The following is a 20554-nucleotide window of genomic DNA, read 5'->3' on the forward strand; positions in this document are numbered from 1 at the left end:
AGAGAGACCAGAGGACATGTCATAACCCTGTAAAGGCGTACAGTAAACCTGTGCTTACCAAACCTCACTGCAGACCTGAAGGTGAGTGACCTGGCCTAGGTTCACCAGACTGACTTATCTAGGCCACGGCTCAAGCTCTGAGGTTCAAGCTATGACAGGTGAAGCAGCAAGCCGAATACAACAGTACCTGGAGCACATATACACTACAACAATTCATTTTGTCAGATTACAAAAATCACTGAATGGTTCAGTTACGTACAACACTTTATATACCACATATTCTGTTTTGCTATACCATGAAGTCTCTGTGGCATGTTTATGTGCATCCAGTGTACAGTGTGTGGTTAATAAATTAATCAATGAGTTAATATATGTCTAACCATCCACAGTATTTTAGATATTGTGTCTAATGTAGAAGGTTTTTGGTCATCTGATTTTTAACTTGTGTATGCATGTATTTTAAACTCACAGCTACTGTAAGTCAGTGACTGCAATATTTAAACTTGCTCTTTTCTAGTAAACATTCTAATATGTGTCTTTTAAAAAACCCACATAGAATAATGTCTCAAGAACAACTGGTTCAAAACAAACCCTCCAAATTCGACACAAACATTGATTTTATAAACAAGACGAGACATTAAATACACAATGTACTGTAAATAGGTGTTTATAACATATAATGACATCGTCCCAAGCTCAAATAAAGTCTAAATCAAGGGTATTGGTGATGAAGCGCCGAAGTTAAAGAACCGTCAAAACCATAATGGAACGTCAAAACTTCGTTATTGTCGTTGTATTTAACACGTGATGTAATATGCCCTGCGCGTGATCCTGCTCCTATTCAGTACAATTCTGTTCCCATCCAGTGGCCTCTAGGTGGCACGTTAATTCACACTCCTTGCAGTTACGATTCTACTAGGTCATTGAGCTACGTGCTATACAACTGCAGCAAATTGAACGAAAATGCAACATCACACCAACGACTTATACTGTATAACAGTAATCAGAATTTTTATAAACATTGTAATCTTTGCAAATACATCTCTGGTTTAAAATGTGCATCTCTTTCGCATCTGTTTTAACGTCATGATCCTCTTCCGCTTAATTGATTTGATATGTAAAATTCTCTACTTTGCTTTCTGTGTATGCATGTAAGAACAAAAGCTTCGAGCGCTAATAGGCTTCATCTTCTTTGCCACCATATATGTCTCAGGAAAGACACAGGATCGCATATATGGTGCGGGAAGAGTCGTAGTAGAGATCTCTGTGATGTGATTGGTGGATGCTACACACGTGGTACCTTTTTCACGTATCGTCACAATGGAGCCTTTGTTAGGTAACGGCTACGCTGTCTACTTCTCACCGGTGGGCTCCCAAATCTTGCCTACTCCACGTGATTTAGTGAGCCGCTGTACCGATTGAATGTTTTTCCCAACGTTTTGTTTTTTGCATCAGAAAGCACGGGCACAAATATAATGTGCCTGACAAATTCCCCGAAGCCCAAAATGCAAAATATTATTTCATTTCCCCCCAATGTATAGGCTGCTGCTAGTGCTACGGGCGTGCACGCCGGCTAACTGTACCCGGCTTTGTGCGCGAGGACACGTGTAACTCAACTCAACTCCTCCTGTTCTCATTTTTCTTGGAATTTCGTGTTTGACCCCCCCTTCTCTTGGTATCACTCCGCGCACGCACTATTCTCTTCATCTCATATATTTTGTTTACAGAATTGTAATGGTTAACATATTTTATGAGAATAACGCTTTGATAAAACCGCATGCATAGAATAATTTGGCATATCAAAGACAATCGTTTTGATTCAACATTTTCCTGTATGAATTTGGCGCGAATCTTCATGTGGAAGGACACAGAAAAGCACTTCGGTGATATAAAGTTAAATCCCTTCGCTGCCACACCTACTGCCTGCACCGCATGGTCTTTTGACATGACTCCTAGGCATTCAGCAGTTTCTCTGTCTTTGCTTTTAAATATTTTGTGCAACTAGTAGCTCCTTTTTGACAACGGTTACTAGTATTGTTTTATTGTTACCGTCATCGCTGAGAAATACGGTAAGAAGCTTTTCATTGTTAACGCAACGTACCGTAAAAGTCCCTCATTTGCCGGTATGCCGGTTGAATCTTCTATTTCTCTACATGCGGATTTCTATATATATAATATTACACATACACAAATGCTTATGTGTAATATTATGAAACTTATAGAAAACCTATTTGGCATTTTTGCTTTTATTAATCTTTTTGAAAAGAATAATTGGTTTTCTAACTCGACGGCTGAGAGTATAGCGGGGAGAAAAGGCGTGAGGTTTAAACATTAATACATGTGAAATAAGACTCTAATCACCTGCGGTAACGAGTGGGAACTCAATATACCCTAATTTTTTTATTTGAATGATTGATGTTTAATATGCAACTGTCATTTGGAAACTTAGGAATTAAACCAATATATTGGTCTTTCCAGCTGTTAAACTACTGATGTCACCATAGAGTTTGAGTGGGAGGTGGAGGGAGAGACCGGCTGAAGACCGCCCCTCAAGTTGGGCGGGGCTTTTATTGTAAACAGTAATAAAAAGTTGTGCTTGCCGGGAAAAAACAATTTGAGCAGGCTTGGCGGAAAACGTATTGGTGGTTCAGTGACGGTCCCCTTACTGGGTACATTTAAATAACGTCTAAACGAGGGATCGTCTTTACAGCGTTGTTCGTATTTTGCCTTGCAGGTTGAGTCAACATGTTGCCCAGTTATTCCCCCTCGCATGACTGGCTGAACGAGTCGGAGCCGCTGCTCTTTGACGATGAGTTTTGTCAAAGTCTCATCAAGGACTTGCAGTCCATCCCCACACCGCCCCAGTCTCCCCCGATGAAGACTGGGCCGGCAAAGCCTCTGTCCAATGTGGATCAGCTGGAGTTGGTATCGGAACTTTTGCTCGAGGACGACGATCTTTTCCACTTGAACTGGAATAGTGACTTCACTGGTGCCAACGCGAGCCACTCCAGTACGAGCGACTCCTTTTCGGATGATTGCTTGTGGCGTTGTCCTGAGGAGAAATCGATCGAGGATAAATTGTCGTCCGTACTCTCCACTAGTCCCCTTCTCTCCGACATTGACACCCAAATCTTTGCCGAGATTGCCGGTTCTACTTTGGACTGCCACAGTGCGGCGCTAGCGTGTCAGCTCCTGGAAGGCGAGGACTTTCTCCCGGACGGCTCCGAGCAGTGCGAGTCGTCCTCCGATTACGGTTCACTTTCTGCTGGTGGTGAATCTTCTGCAAGCGATTCTGGTGAGTAACATTTATCTTTTCCCATATGATTCTGTAGTTTTCTAGCTAAATATGACTCCTATCTGTAACACAACGCAAAAATAATGGTTTATGTTTTGCAGATTTAACTTTAAGCCAAATATAAATTGCATCTCTCATATATATATATATATATATATATATATATAGTATGTATGTATGTATGTATGTATGTGTGTGTGTGTGTGTGTGTGTGTGTGTGTGTGTGAGGTAAAAACATCAATTGTCTGAGCAAATTAAATTCACTGTTGTTGCAGTTTACTGTAACAAAACAGCTTTTCCTTTTGCTTGATTTGATTTTATCTGTAGTATGTCTTTGCTGACTTGACTAATCTTGTGTGGTTTCTCTGTGCTCAACAGAGGAGGAGATTGACGTGGTGACGGTTCGGCGTTGCAGCTCTCTGACCCGATCGCAGCAGGACAGGAGAGACCAACAGCGTGCTCTGAAACGATGCCATCTGGAGATTCAGCAGCAGCACAACTATGCCGCCCCTCGCCCCGCCTCCCCCCCACCTCCTTCGCCGTCACAGAAGCGGGCGCGGGGAGGCGGTGAGCCGGGCCGGGCCGGACAGCACGCGGGGCGCTCACGCAGCCTGGCCTCACGCCACAGTGCCGACACAGAGGATGAGGAGGAGAGACGAAGAACCCACAACGTGATGGAGAGGCAGAGGCGTAACGAGCTGAAGAACTGCTTCCTGCGCCTGCGCGACAACGTGCCCGAACTGTCCAACAACGACAAGGCCTCCAAAGTGGTGATCCTCAAACGGGCGAAGGAGAGCATCCGCAACCTGGAGTCTGAGGAGCAGAGACTGAGTCAAAAGCGAGACAAGCTGCGAGAGAGGCAGGAGCTGCTGGAGGCAAGACTGCAGCGGCTGAAGAGACTCTGAGACCTCTACTGTAGGGGCTCTGGGACCTCTACTGTAGGGGCTCTGGGACCTCTACTGTAGGGGCTCTGGGACCTCTACTATAGGGGCTCTGGGACCTCTACTATAGGGGCTCTGGGACTGGAGACTAGCTGGTTATGCTGGCTGATTGTGCAGTTCAAGCATGTAGGCTGGGACACAGTGATGTTCTGCAGAAGCAACGCACCACTTAATGTTAATCTCTAAGGAGATGGCTAGAATGTTGGGGTTTTTTCACCTTTTAGATACTTGCATGTTTAATGCAAAATTGTTCTCAAGATTAGTTTTTTTTGGAGCTATGCCAAATCCGTAGTCTTAATGAAAGATGTATTTTATATACTATATGTTTAGCTGATTTCATTGACAGTCTAAACCATCAGTAGTCTGGGAAAAATGTAACCCTTCATTAATCAATCATTTCCCCTTTGTAAACTTGCTACTGTTAGACTATTTTGGGCTGGATCCAAAAGTTTTGTCATATTTCTGGGGAAGAATGTTCTGTCTGGATTACTTTATTAATGGAAATCATCTTCATGACATCACGATCATGCTGCCACTTGTTAGAATTTCATCTAGGCATATTTAAACTGGAAAGACATGGCCAGCTGGTTGAAATTTGAGCATAGCTTATCCTGTTTAGTTTGGAGTGTTAAATATAAAAGGAGTGTTTTTACTTGAATCCCACTCTTGTCTTTCAATGTAATTTTTTTATTTTTCATCTACCTCCACCAAATAACTATAATTTCTATTGCCTTCAAAATGGCAAATGTACAGAATCATATTTTGTAAATATCAGTCTATTAATTATTATAACTTATTTAGCCATTTTATCTCTTGAATATTTGCATTTTTAGCAGCACTTTGTTTTATACTATTATAAAAAGTGAAAAAGCCTATAATGTGTAACTCCAGTTATTTCCTTCACATTATTTATACACATTCACACAAACTTATTGATTTAATGGTTATATTTGGGCAGGTAGAATATTGTACTTGGTGGAACTTGGATCGAAATGATGGGGAGGTTCAAGTCACTGTTATATCATAAACTAGTAGGGATGTATTTTAATACCAGACTCGCATGCTCTTTACTCTTTCCTACATAAAGTAAGGAACGGAGGAGTTTATCCAATAGCTCAGCTTTTTGTAGTAATGCTTTGCCAGTTTATGGTTAAATTAAGTAGAGAATAAAGGATGCAACCTTAGCATCATTTCTTGCCTTCCACAAACACTCCATTAAAGAATAAGTTATGCAAAACATGTTATAGCTGTGTTAGGTGGTGACTGAAGATACTTCCAAGTGTTTTTCTGCTGCATGGACACACAATTTGTAGTTCCCTAAGGGCTACCGACAGATTTTGTGTGATCACCCAAAATACAGCTATACCTTTGCAGTGCTGGCATCACAGAAAATCACAAATCCCCAAAATTCCACATATACCAAGTAGATGTTCTGTGGATATTCATAATCATTTGTAAATACTTTTGCTTAAAGTATTGAAAGCCAACGTTTACCCATGCCATATCAAAGGGTCCAGATTATTGAATGGATCCAGAATACTCCAGTCTTTCTGTATAGTTCTCCACTATAACATTATAAAGTTGGCAGTTGCTCTGAGTAGTCAGGCGCCTGACTGGAAGCTCTCCAAAAAGAAAAGTATGCAGTGTTTGCAGATCTGTGGCACTCAAAACACTTGTTAGAAAATGAATTTATGCTGTGGTTGTAACAAAATGACTTCAAAGAGGTGCCATCACTTTCACTTTACCATGTTTTCCATGCAAAAGCAAGTATTGGTTCAGTAGATCAAAGAAAGTGCATTTGGACTTGCAGTTTAAATAGATTTGTTTATTATACCTGAAGCCATAAATTGTTGTAAAACATTTATAAAAATCCCTTGAAGTACAGCGAAATATTTGCATTTATGATATACAGCTCATTTATGGTTTTATAAAACTAATCTAAGGTTGTTAGCTTAGTGATAGGGTCCAGTGATTTTGAAGTTTTATCTTAGCTATTTCTTAGTCATTTCTACCTCTGGTCACAAGAGAAGCTAAATACCCTATATAGGAACCACAAAACCCTATAATAATTCACTGCTCAGCTCTCCCTCAGTAGTGAAGTGACTACTATCAAGTCCTTCACATAGCATGGACAAATGGGCTGGTGCACTGACGGCTCTTGAACAAAAGTGTCTCAACGAGTTTTAGACCTCCATTGTTCCCTTTGATCTTTTGTGCTGTTAGCCATTGGGCAATAGATGCTATCAAGCTGCCTAAAGAGGGACTAGTCTCCATGCAGTCTGGGTTGAAATGACAGCATTCCTGTCTGAAGCTCAGCCGTCTTTTAGAATGTAAATATTCTATCACCTGAGTAATTTAGAGCACAGAGGTGCTAAACTGATGAAACTGGTCCAGGTCAAGTCATAACTGTTTTAAGTAAAGCACACTGGGACAGAGGTTAATTCCCTTCAGGGTCAGATACAATCAAATAAGTGCTCATTCAAATCTAGTTCAATGGGAAAATCATAATGTAAACTGAAATCTTCACATTTGGGAATAGTGAAAATACTAATATATATGAATCCACAAAAAAGTAAGCAATACTTCCCTGAGCAAAAATGAACTATTATTTAAACAGCAACAAAGCTTGCCAATTACTCAAGTGTATTTGCTCCTCTCTATATGTTATGAAGGTATAACAAAATATGCTGGAGTCCAGTTCAAGAAAAAAAGGTATCAAGTTAGATCAAAGACATATTTTAAAGAGGAAGCAATATATGTATGTCCATGTCACACACCCACGTTAAAGAATGTTTACCTCACACCCCTTGGGGCAGCCAGACTAGCAAGATCACGATAGGGTTCCACAGTAACAATTTCACATTACAACCAATATTTTAAAGACTAACACAAGTCTCCAGGCCTTATCACAACTGATAAGAAAGCAACAATGATCAGACATAATCTTTTTTTATGGTCTCTATCTGCAGTTTGGTCAAGCCCATACTAATGAGTGACACCTTCAGACTAATTGGCCAAAGAGTGACAGACAAAGAAATATATATAGAGGATGCACGTTCAGGAAAACCTAAAGCTCTCCTGTTTCCATATCAGCTTCTTAAATGGGAGAAGAGCAGACTTTGTGAACTGCCCTTACCTAGCTGAAGCTTGGGGACTTAGCCACGGTATTTATTGAATTTCAGCAATCCACAAAGCAAACAAACAAAACAACAACAACAACCAAAAAAAACCCCAAATGTTTCATCTCCATATTTAGTTCTGAAATGGCCCTAAAAACAATAAAACAATATTGCCTGTATTTTGTCTTGTCAATTTCATTATTCAATAGAAATCAGGAAACATTATGAAGCAGTCCACTAGTACATTTTTTGTGTCTAAGAATGAGAATAATTATCTTGGTTCCAGAAGTTTACAGTAATTGGCTTCCTTTGACTTTGATGTAAAGTTCTTCTTTAAAATACCCCAAAATGTATTTTTAACTAACTTCATTGAAATATTCTTTCTACGAGATCCCACAAATCCCACCCACAAGAATTTTGGAGTTTCAGGGGCCAATGCTGACAGGAACACAGTTCCTATCAGCAATTGTATAAAAGTTCAAACAAATTTACTGTCATTTCGACTAACTGTCAAGTGTCTACTAACATGGCAAAAGTGTGAGTAGTTTTACCTTGTAAACGAATATTGCCATACAATAAAACTACTCCTATATAAATAATTATTAATATGGTCTCTCAAGGGAAGGTAAAGAAAAATGGAAGGTAATGATTGTATTACCATTTCTCCTATTCAGTAAAAAATGAAGGAATGTTTGAAGATTGAAGTAGAAATAGCTACTACAGAACTGATACAGTGAATCTCAGGTCCTCAGCACAGACCCCTAGGGAAAAATCCTCACTTAAACTTTTGAATGACACCACCAACACCTTTTTATAAATGTTTGACAATAGAAGAAACTCAGTAGAACAGCTATACCTTCACATATGACTAAAGCCTTACATAACTTGTTATATCACAGTTCAGCTCACTCATACCATCAAACAATCATAGGATTATGTATTATCTGATGTTTAAATGTCTACCATGTGAAAGATTAAAGATGAATGATTTTCTATGATTATGTAAACCATAAACTTGCCAGTAATTGTCAGACTACTAAACCATTGAATGCTACCTGCTTAAGACTGGAAAATTGTTGCCTGACAGGAAAGACTTCTGTGAATTTATAAGAGGTGTTTGTCAATGGCGGACAAAAAATGTCAATGGCGGACAATGACAGGTGTAAGGTCAGTTTGTGACTTAACCCCTTCAGTCAGGGTGTGTGAAACAGCCCAAAGGGTGTAGTTTCACAACCAACTTCAGACAAGTCTTTGTGTGTGTGTGTGTGTGTGTGTGTGTGTGTGTTTGTCTGAGTGATATATGGATATAGCCCTTGCAGGGTAGGCATGTTAATTCAGGTCAGTGAATTCCAGGAGACTTCATCCTGAAACCTAAACACACAGTTGAATCTAGACATCTGGCCATCACACCCATCACATATGGTTTTGTTACAACTAAACAATAATGAGCAAAAATTTAACAATAAAGAACCAATAATGTTTCCTAAAGTAGAGGGCATTTTTTGTAATCATGGATATTAAGTGTTTTAATAATAAAATAACTTTAAATTTTCATGACGCTTCTTATTATGAAAGCCACCCAGGAAGAGAGGAAATCTTTGCATGCACTTTAATTAATAGACTGTGTATTAAAAAAAATATTTTATTAAAAGATATATTTTATTATTATACAATAATGGCCTCTCCATATTTATCATGAAACAAGAAATGGAATAGTTTTGGAAAGACAGCAACTCAGCCACGAAGTGTTAGGCCAAGTAAACTGATGGAGTGGGGTCAGCGGATGCTGAAGTGCATAATGTGAAGAGGTCGCCAACTGCAGAGTCAATCACTACAGACATCCATGTGGCCTTCAGATTAGCTCAAAAACTAAAAATGGCAAGCAACGTAATAAAATTAAATTGTCACACTACAGACGCGCCCTGCCGACTGCCCCCGTCTGCAGTGGCATGTTGTCCTGTTGTGACGTTGTGTTCATCCCTCAGGTGAGTGGGGCACATTAGGAAACCTGGCACCTGAGGGTTGTTTGTCTATTTATGTCTCGTCTTTATACCAGTTGACTGCTGGTTATCGGATCCTTCATTTGGATTCGTCATGGGTTTTACTGTAAGGATTGTAGACCAAGGAGCTCAGGAGGCAGACAGGGAGGAACGGTATTTACTCAATTCTAGGAGAAACACATGCAGCGAAATGAGAGAGACAACCAACCAACCTGAACATCAGATCTAGACACACAAGGGTTGTGGGATCGACGGGGCATAATTGTATCCAGGTAGAACACATTAACTAACTAAAGAAAAACAACTGAACTAAATGAACTATGTAAATGTGACATTTACATTGGTGTAGTCTACAAACAAATAGCATAGTTAGCTCTTGTTACCTGAAGTCTTATGCAAATAGTTTTTAACCCGTCAAAAATCAGGCTTCAAGTTTTAATTTTTTTGAAAATTCATTCTCACTGTGTCAAATTTATCATCAACCAACAAAGCGACACAGTCGCTTAACACAGGGTAATGTTAATTACCCTGCTTCCTACTCTGAGTATTTGCAGGAGTTTTCAGACATCCTGTTTCAAATAGTGTTATCAGCTGATAAGGTGATTGTAGTTGGCGAATTTAACATAAATTTTGAAAATTTACATGGCTATTTTAGAATAAACATTCAAGCAATTCTTGCTTCAATGGGTCTCACTCAGAATATGGTGGGTCTTATCGTTTGGTATTGACATAGCCAATTTAGCAGTACTTCCTCAAAATGAGCTGCATTTCATTGGCCACCCCACTACCAAATTAAATGAACTATAACATGAATGAATGAATGAATGTTCAACTTATGTAGTGCCTTTCTAGATACTCAAGGTCGCTTTACAATTTTAACACAGGTACAACTCTTACACTACCAATCACACGCCGGCGAGAAGTGGCAGGCAATTGCGCACAGCGTACTCTCTACCGGGATCCACAGCCCCCTGGGGGACTGAATGGGGTGCAGGAAGGGGAGAGAGGACAGACCCTAGTGACAGAACACCATCCACCACTGGGCATACAAGCACACACACATTCATGCACAGACACTCAGACAAGTGCTTTTGGCTGCTTCCTGCCGACGCTGTTGCGGAGCGAATTTTGAAATTGTTTTCTAAAGTACAATAATCTATTTACGTGCTAATCTTTTACTTTTTGCCTTCCTAGATACATTTTACAGGTTTTATTCCGGCCGCTGACCAACTTTCTGCCTCCACAAATCAGCTAGCGTAAGTTTATATATCGGCCTTTATATATCGGGACTCTGACACAGTCACAATCTTTAAGTCTAGGTTGAAAACCCACCTATTTAGTTTAGCGTATGATAATTAATATCCCCCCTTAGATAAAGGTACAGATCCAGGGGTTCATAGACGAAGGGTTTTATGGTAGACTGGGGCGCTGGTGCTGTCGTCCTGTCACTGCTCGTGGTCACTCAAGTTTGTTGACAGTGCAGTGGATGGATGCCATTGTCTCAGAATGCCCCCAAGCCTATGTTACCTTCTGGTTCTGCCTTTTTAGCTAGGCTGTAATAGTTTAATTTAATGCCGGAGTTGCTGCCACACTCCAGAAATGTGTTTAATTTTATCTGTCCTGTATATGTCCTCATACAGAGCTAATTTTCCCTGTTTTATTTTCTCCACATGGCTGCCCGCCTGCTCGAGGAAAAATGAGATGAGGAGAGACAAGCGATCCATCCAGTGCCAGCCACCTACTGCCTGACCGGATGAGCCTACACCATGATGGACATTACTATATCTTTTCCTTTTCTTTATTTCTTTCTGTTTAAATTGTTGTTGTTGTCATGGTGACCGGTGTCGGCCAGAGGAGGATGGGTTCCCCCCCTGAGTCTTGGTTCCTCTCAAGGTTTCTTCCTCATGCAAAAAACTAGGGAGTTTTTCCTTGCCACTGTCGCCCTTGGCTTGCTCACTGGGGGCTAGGACTCGGCACTTGTAAAGCTGCTTTGTGACAACAACTGTTGTAAAAAGCGCTATATAAATAAAATTTGATTGATTGATTGATTGATTATTGAACAAAGAGACACAGACACACACTCAGGGAGAATTTGTCAGGGAATCAGGGAGGGCCAATTTACCTAACCTCCGTGTCTTTGGACTGTGGGAGGAAACCGGAGACCCCGGAGGAAACCCACGCAGACACGGGGAGAACATGGAAACTCCACTCAGATAGGACCCCAGTGCTTAGAAGCAAACGTGCTCACCACTAAGCCACCGTGTTCCGGAAGGGCTAGAGCGTTTTACCGAGCACATTGAGTATTCTCTCCGTACAGCTTTAGACAAGGTTGCGCCATTGCGATATAAGATTTCGTTGGTAAAATCTGTCAAGCCTTCCACATGCATACTAGATGCATACCAACTAATCTACTCAAAGAATTACTGCACAATAATGAAGAACCTTTGCTTACTATAATTAACTATTCTCTGAATCTGGGCTACATCCCCAAATCACGTAAACTTGAATCAAGCCACTAATTAAAAAATCTGGTCTTAATCCCCAGGAACTATCCAACTATAGGCAAATCTCTAATCTGTCGTTAATTTCCAAAATTCTAGAGAATGGAGGTTCTTCGCAAATCTCTTCTTTCTTACAGACAGAAGATGTCCTAGAGTCCTTTCAGTCTGGATTTCGATCCCATCACAGCACTGAAACTGCACTGACTAAAGTAATAAATTATCTCTTAATATCCTCTTATACAGGACACATTTCTTTTCTTATACTGTTAGACATTAGTGCTGCTTTTGACACCATTGATCACAACATTCTACTGAATAGGCTGGAGACACTCATTGGCACAAAAGGTCAAGCACTCTCCTGGTTCAGATCCTATCTGACTGATTGTTACCAATTTGTACTTGTAAATAATGAATGTTCAGAACATACAAAGGTAAAATATGGTGTCCCACAATGATCTGTATTGGGCCCCATATTATTCTCATTATATATGCTACCACTGGGCACAATCATTTGTAGGCATGGTATTAGCTTCCATTGCTACACAGATGATACTCAGTTGTGTGACGATGGGTGCAACGTGAAGGACGAGACACAGAATCCATCTATAGCAGCAAACGTCACGTTTAATTCTGACAATGATTGCGCAATAGCGCACGGAGAACAATACACATAAACAGCAACGTGCAGACTTTAGACAATGACGAGCACAAGACACTGCGCAAACGCACATTAAATAGACAGACCACATCAACCCCACGTGATGACGAGACGAGCCACACACCCGCACCCATGGAGATACACTGACGCAGACGATTAGACGCAGACAATGTGACAGACGCCCCCTTCAAGGACACTACCCGTCCCGGGGTGCCAACAGGACCGAGTGCCCCGAACCCATGTCGATGGGCGGATCCGAAGCACCCAGTCCTGCGTCTGGGAGATGACCGCCCTCGGAGGAGAGTCCGCTACGAACAACCTAGAACACCCTCCCTGGGAAGACGGGGGAAAACACGTTAGACAAATTTAACAGGATGTTTACAAACACACAAATAGGAACATTAACACACAGAGGCACGAAAGAGAAAAGGAGATTAGGCAGACATACGGGAATACATACGAACACAGGGACAGACACACATGCAACAGGCGCCAGGCTACGCGCCAGTAGGAGGGCGATCAGGGGAGAGAGACCGGGAGTTGCTGGTGCTGCAGGCGCTGCGGTGGGCGGTGCTCCTCCTACCCTCACTGCAAACCCTCCACCGGGTGCAGCGCGGCTGGCGGACGCACCAGGTTCAGCGCGGCTGGACTCCTCCCGGCTGACCATATGGCACGCCCCACTCGCCTCACGACCGCCCTCTGGAGTCGGCAGTGTGAGCGTCTTCCTCCGTCTCCATTGCCTCACTGGCCTGGCTCCAGCTCATGGGCTGCTCCAGGCTGCCGCCCCGGGAGTAGTCCATCTCCTCTCCTTCGGAGCGCTCGGAGTCCACCTCCCCTTCACAGTTCCAGCCAATAGCTCCGAGGGGGGAGGGCTCTCTTCCTCCTTGGTGAAGGAGCCCTCCGAAGGAGGGTACTCCTCCTCCTCCTCCTCCTCCTCCTCCTCACCGTAGTTTACGGTGGAGGCGTCACACACCGACGGAGGGTAGTCTTCCTCATCGCCCTCCTCCCCACCGTAGTAGTCAGCGGGAGCAGAGCAGACGGAGGGAGGATAGTCTTCCTCCTCTTCCTCTTTGTCCTCCTCCCCGTAATCCACCGTAGGTGTGGAACAGACAGAGGGAGCTGGGTCCTCCTCCTCCTCGCTCTCCTCTTCCTTCTCGCTTTCCCCGTAATCCACTGTGGGAGCGGAACAGACAGAGGGAGCCGAGTCTTCTTCCCCCTCTTCCTCCTCCGATCCCTCGTCCCCGAACTCGCTCTCCGGAGTCTTGGCGGTAGAGCAGAGCAAGACACCTAACCTGATCGGAGAGAGGTCTCGGGAAGGAGAGGGGTGTCTCTCCCGCAACATCCGCTCCGTGGTGTCACGGAAGTAGTCTGCTAATTCCGCGGAAGAGGCTTCCCGAGCCCGAAGCAGCATGATGCTGCATAACGGGTCCTGCTCCATCAGTTCGGGAGTTACGGTGACCCCGCGGCGTTGGGCAGGAGTAGAGGCATGGTGGCGCCGGCTAGGTCTCTGACTCCTCTTTGGGCCGGATGGCGTATCCTGGCATCTTCGGGTGTCTCTGGTCGGCTCGTCGTTCTGTGACGATGGGTGCAGCGTGAAGGACGAGACACAGAATCCCTCTATGGGTCATTCCAGGATTTTGGTACATTTCAGGGGTGGTAACTTCTGAAAATTTGATCTTCAATTTGATCATTTTAAATCATATATTTATAATCTACAGGTTATAAACTATCAAAAAGTTTGATTCGTCAATCTCAGATATGGAAGAAGTTTTTTCTTTATTAGATTGGTGTGCAGTAAATTGGTATGCAGTAACAGGGTTGCGACTAACAGGGTTGCAAATTTAGGCTAAGTTGTGGTCTACCCCAGGAACAGATGCTCACTGTAAAATTTAGCTATGTATACAAGATCAAGGACAAATATGGTTATATAAGTATATAAAGTAAATTATGACTCTACTCAATATTAGTCTTACAATATGAGGAACAGGGTTGCATTCACTGAGTGACACACACAACTTGGACAAACATATTTGGAAAAAAACCTTGAAAATTGTTAGAGCACTTACCATTTTTCTTGCCATGTGGGCAGGAAATGTCCTTGTGATGCAAATTCCTTTGTGCTAGTACACAAATATTTTTAACCCTTTCTCTGCCAGATAAAATTCCTTATGGTAACAGGGTTGCGCGCATGTTGTGGGACACAAATTAATAGTGTAAAAACTGTGACATGCAATACAATGTAGACCAAATAAGTTGTTTTCATAAGTAAAGGAGATGCATTTCAACAATATACAAGAGGAAGTAATTTATTTAGAGCTTATTTTAATTGTTAAATTTGGCAAAGGAGTTGGTCACCCAATGTGTGGGACAAGAGAAAATGGCCATTTTTTGAGGTGGTTCAAAGGTATTCGGTCTTTTGAATAATATCTAACGCGCTTATTTTTCCATCAAATTTTACAGTTTGTCTTATAACAAGTACAATGTTTAAAAAAAATAGTCATTTAGATATTTTGGATATGTACATTTGAAATTTAAGTGGTGGGACAGGAAATGTACCAAAATCCTGGAATGACTCTTATAGCAGCAAACGTCACGTTTAATTCTGACAATGATTGCGCAATAGTGCACGGAGAACAATACACATAAACAGCAACGTGCAGACTTTAGACGACGAGCACAAGACACTGCGCGAACGCACATTAAATAGACAGACCACATCAACCCCATGTGATGACGAGACGAGCCACAGGTGAGACGAATAATTACAAGACACACCTGCACCCACGGAGATACACTGACGCAGACGATTAGACGCAGACAACTTTAACACACGCCCCAAAGGAAGGGTTCGGGGACCGTAACGTGACAGTTGTATATATCTTCTAATCCAGATTATGTCAATACTACTCCCAAAATTGAGAACTGTGTCCAGGACATAAAATGGCATCTAATTTCTTTTTCTAAATTCCGATAAGACTGAGGTGTTGCTTCTTGGATCAAAAGCTGCTAGAAGCAAATGGTCTGATATTTCTCTTACCCTAGATGGTTTTTCAGTAACACCTAAATCTACTGCAAAAAGTTTAGGTGTCACTATTGATTTGGATCTTTCATTTGACATACATATATGCAATGTCACTAAAGCTGCCTTTTTTTGTAATATCGCCAAGCTGCGACATTTACTTTCATTTGCTGATGCAGAGAAGCTGGTCCATGCTTTTGTCTCGTCTACAGCCCCTCAGTTATGGAATAGCCTTCCAGCTCTAATCCGAGATTCTGACAGTTCAAATCTTAAAATTTACACTATTTAATCAATCCTTCAGTTAATATTCTGCATGTGAAGGTGTGGAGCTCGGGGGGCCCAGTCATTGAGTCTTCTGGTAATCTGAGATGTTGCTGCTGTCATCCAACCATGTCATGTGATCACTCTAGTTGTGACAATAACTTGGGTGGAAGGGAATGGCTCAGTGACCCCTCAGGACTGTGGTCACTTCCAGGCCCCTCCCTTTAGTTATGCTGCTATAGAGTAGCCTGCAGGAGCCACATGCTAATCAACGGTTGTTTACATTGATGCTCACAAACTCAACCTGTATTTTATATTTTTATATAGGAGATGGTCTGGCTTGCCAGTGGATGTGTTGATGCCGGGGTTGGATGTGCCATTGCCGCCAGAGGAAGCGCTGATGCCAACTCCTACCTGAGGCTCACCATCTACACTGAAGGGACTGTGACTACTCGGCCTGGAATTAGAACTATGACTCTAGAACTTTATTTGAACTACAAATACGAACTTCTGCTAGTGGGCTGCCCAATGGAGGATGGGTTCCCTTTTGAGCCTTGGTCCTCCCAAGGTTTCTTCCTAATCCCTGCCATTTTAGGCAGTTTTTCCTTGCCACTGTCGCCTCTGGTTTTCTCATTAGGTTTGTTGAGACCTGATTGCTTTATAGTTACAGAGGCACCTAATGCTGAAAGTAAGATTTCATTTGTCATTAAGTACTATAGAGAATGACCCAAGTGTTTTGTTGTTGTTTGTCATAGAAGGAAAGGCTAAATGCCCAACAAGATAAGCTTCAAACAGACACACTCAACAGAAACAACCTTTAAAGCAGTAACTGAGAAGTCTCATGCTGCCAAGGCTAACAAGCTATCATCAGTTTTAATTTTTCTGAATCTTTTTGCAGCCTTTGACATGGCCAATCACAACATCATCCTCTTTGTTCTTTGTAGCCTCAACATGGAAATGGCTCTGCTTGGAAATGGTTCCAGTCATATCTGAAAGCCCGCTCCTATCAGGTAACATGGAGAGAAACTACATCCAATCCATGTAATCTCACCACTGGAGTCCCCCAAGGCTCAGTCATAGGCCCTCTTCTCTTTGCATGCTTGGTGGATATTGCTTCATGGATGACGGCTCACCACTGGAAGCTCAACAATAGCAAAACTGATATTCTGTACATTTCTGGAATCCCAAAACCACATCAAAACCCTGATAACACCATCAGAAACTGCTTGAGGCCTGGGCATAATTTTGGACAACCAGTTGTCCTTCTCAACACATTTAAAACCTGACCAGATCCAGCAGATTTCTCCTTTGCAAGCTAGTCAGGTGCTTATTCAGTCTCTTGTCATCGCAAATCTGGACTACTGCAACTCTGCAACTACTGCAATAACTTGCAGGTCTTCTTCTACAGGTCATCAGACCTTTACAGCTGATTCAGAATACAGTGTCATGACTGGACACATCACTCCACTGCTGCGCTCTCTTCACTGGCTTCCAGTATCTGCACACATCATATATAAAACCTTGATGCTTGCCTACAAAGCCAAAAATGGACTATACCCTCCCGATCAGGGACGGTTAGCTACAAACATACACACAGGCACACTGAGCACCATAGGCACAAATGGAGCCGGCGGGTTAGGTAGACACACATGGACAGACACACACACAGGAAAGGACACAGGCACATTAATGAAGGGGTTTCCTGGACACCATGCCAGGAAACTTGCATGAGGCTGGGACAGCGACCCCGGGGAGATTTAGGAGAGGGCCCCTGAACCATCGCCTGGGGAGCACGCTTCTGGTGCACGCATGCTCCTCCTTCTCCTCCCTAGCTTCTGAAACCTCAGACACCTTGTCCTTTGGATTTGTTCCAGGCAGCTATACGCGCCCTTGGCCTGGTGACTGAGCCTTGGTGACGTGTTTGCGAGCCCGGGAATGCAACTGCACTGCACCCCTCCTCCACCTCCAACCCCATCTGTGACTTCCTTCACTTCTGCACATTCCATCTCCTCTGGGAAGAACCAAGCATTCTGCCTCACCTCACAGTCATATAGAGATGTGTTGCTGCCTCTGGTACAAAGCAGTGTTGAAACACACGGGCCTCTGATGCATCTCAAGGTAAAGGCTCCTTTCAGTTAAAAAGAACTAATCCTGTAGAGATGATCAAAGTTTTGCTGAAAGCTCTACTGATCACTGTGTAATGGACTCTAACTCTCCAAAGCTCATTTCACTTTCTTGGGATTCATTCCTCTTCCGTTATTCTGTAGCTTACACATGCTTACTTGACTATACTTGACTAAAATACCTCCAAATTTCAGAGCAGCCAAGAGAGAGCTGTTGCAGTGTGGTGACGTGCTGAAGCATTAGATTCTTCACATGCATTCATGATAAGGGGACTCAAGAGCCTGCTGGGCTCATCGCCCCCCTGCCAAGAGGCTTTTAGGCAGGTCACTTTCCTTCACAGTGAGGGCATCCCCCCAGGCAATACTGCATGTGGCTGGTAGCCCAATATCCACTCTACAAGGCTCACAGCTCCCCACATTTTCAGAGCAGCATAGGTTGTGCTATAAAGCTGCTCCCACCTGAGCTTTAAGAGCACATTTTGGGCTTGGAGCAAATTGATAGTCTGCTGTAATTACATGTATTATCAATGACAAAGGTTTTAATGTTTTTTTTAACTGTACACACCATATAAATCGCTTGGAAAGCATATGTATACCCCAGTGTTTTATTGTGTCTCTTAGATTGTCTGCACACTGAAATCACTGAGGTACAAGTAAGTCATTGTAACTTGAACTGAAAATTAAGCTTATGATACTTATGAACAGAAGGGGAATTCACTTATTTCATGTATAAAACAAGAAAATAATGAATTCAAGAAGTGAGATAAAACAGAAGGCTGGAAATGAGTAAATGTGCATGAGAGAGAGAGAGTGAGAGAGGCCCATGTGTAAATACTAAGGTGTTAAAAATAAAGCATAAAGAACACATTTCCTTTGACTCACATGGGGGCTATTAGTACACTTCCTGTAAACTCACTCATGCATTTCATGGTTCTCCATCACAAACTCTGAAGATGTCGACAGGACCCATGTTACATGTAGTAATATGTGATATTACATATGTGTTACAAATGTGTTGGGTCCATTAATTGTTTGTTTGTGTGAATGAATGTGTGTATGTGTGTGTGTGTGTGAGAGAGAGAGAGAGAGAGAGAGAGAGAGAGAAAGAGAGAGAGAGAGAGAGAGAGAGAGAGAGAGAGAGAGAGAGAGAGAGAAAGAGAATGAGGGACAGAGAACCTAAATGTCTCAATGTGTCTATAACTGACTGAAGATTCACACCATTTGGTGTGTATGCCTGAATATTAAAGAACGTGCAGAGGTGAAGTTGCCTTAATTCACATTGTACTGGCCTTTGGCGTTTTGGTGGGAAGACGGAGACACACACCCACTGAAAATACACTTCATCATACTGGCCTAAGTGCTTTGGTGTTTTTCTGCCTCATTACTCAATTAATTATACTCAATTATACACATATAATTAAATATGTGTTATACACATGTAATTACTTCTAGGTGTTTGAGTGCCTTGGGCTACCATCTCTGGAGAGCTAATGGTTGATGACAGTGGCAGGTCCTGGTCTGTGGGTCTACCTGCAGGGCTGGGGTGAGGATCAGGGTGCTGCACCTCTTCCCCCTCCTCAGGGTCATTGTTCTGCAGTTGATGCCCCTCCAGGCCCCTAATCCTTTCTTTATAAATGCTACTTGGGGGTCAAAGTGTTTGAAAAGAAAATTGGGAGCAGGAAAGGAGGAATCGAGTAAAAGAAAGAACAGAGGGATGAATGAGAAAAGAAGGGATGGGAGACAGAGAGAGAGAGTGAGAGAAGAGGGAATGAAGTAGAGAATGGAAATGAGAAAAATAGAAACACAGAGAGAGAGAGAGAGAGAGAGAGAGAGAGAGAGAGAGAGAGAGAGAAAGCAGTCAATTCAAACTAATTCAATAACTGCATGTCCTTTGTGATTATTATCACCATCAGGGTTGCTGGTGTCCGGCACCCAGCTGCATCACTCTTTTGTCAGGTCACCAACTGAAGCTGTGAGAGTCGCGTCCTGTTACATAATGAGGCTGTTTTAGAGGATGTGACAGCAGCATGGTGCAAGGGGCAGGAACACACTTTAAAAATATGTTCTATACTCACTTTACGCAGTATACATTATCATAAATAGTTACTGTTAAGACTTTTGTAGAAATGAAAACCATTGTTTTTCACAGAGTGTAATTGTCTCGAATTATGGAACCTCAAACACTTTTACCTTGAGCAAAAAAAAATTAAAATCATTCAGATGAATATTTTTGTAGTAAAGGCCGAGGGAAGCAGCCTCACCGAGGTTCAAACCCAGGACTTGAACAAGTACTAGAGAACAGGTTCTTTGGTCTAGTGGTCAGAGCACATGTTTACTGTCTCCAACACCTGGGTTTGAGATTGGGTGTAGCTAATGGCCACAGTGGAGACTGCACCCCTGGTAAGAGACATAGGTGTGACCCTGGATGAAGGGTGGGTTTGTGTGAACCACAGGGATGTACTTCCTGACAGAGGGTAATGCGATGAGACAATGAGCCCCTGAAGGAGAGAGAAGTGGAAAGTCTGGTGGGCGGAGTACAGGTTTACCACATTCAAGACCAGGTGTGGATTGCTTCAGTTATTGCCACTGATGAATGAAAGTAAATGGGGTTGTTTGTATATTACAAATGACACTGTG

The 20554-nt window shown here is 42.5% G+C and overlaps 1 protein-coding gene across 2 annotated transcripts; it reads left to right on the forward strand.

Annotated features, from left to right (window-relative positions):
- The first annotated feature begins 1901 nt into the window (after positions 1-1901).
- Positions 1902-5426, forward strand: mych (myelocytomatosis oncogene homolog). Of its 2 annotated transcripts, XM_077013760.1 has the most exons (3): positions 1902-2069; positions 2735-3295; positions 3674-5426. In XM_077013760.1, exons 2-3 carry the CDS (start codon positions 2746-2748, stop codon positions 4198-4200), a joined length of 1077 nt encoding a protein of 358 aa, XP_076869875.1. In that variant the 5' UTR covers positions 1902-2069; positions 2735-2745; the 3' UTR covers positions 4201-5426. The 2 variants fall into 2 exon arrangements, with proteins under 2 accessions (XP_076869875.1, XP_076869877.1); XM_077013762.1 differs by lacking the exon at positions 1902-2069 and having other exon boundaries at positions 2158-3295.
- The last annotated feature ends 15128 nt before the right edge of the window (positions 5427-20554 follow it).

The sequence above is a fragment of the Brachyhypopomus gauderio genome, chromosome 8 (assembly GCF_052324685.1).
Source record: "Brachyhypopomus gauderio isolate BG-103 chromosome 8, BGAUD_0.2, whole genome shotgun sequence".
Lineage (NCBI taxonomy): Eukaryota > Metazoa > Chordata > Actinopteri > Gymnotiformes > Hypopomidae > Brachyhypopomus > Brachyhypopomus gauderio.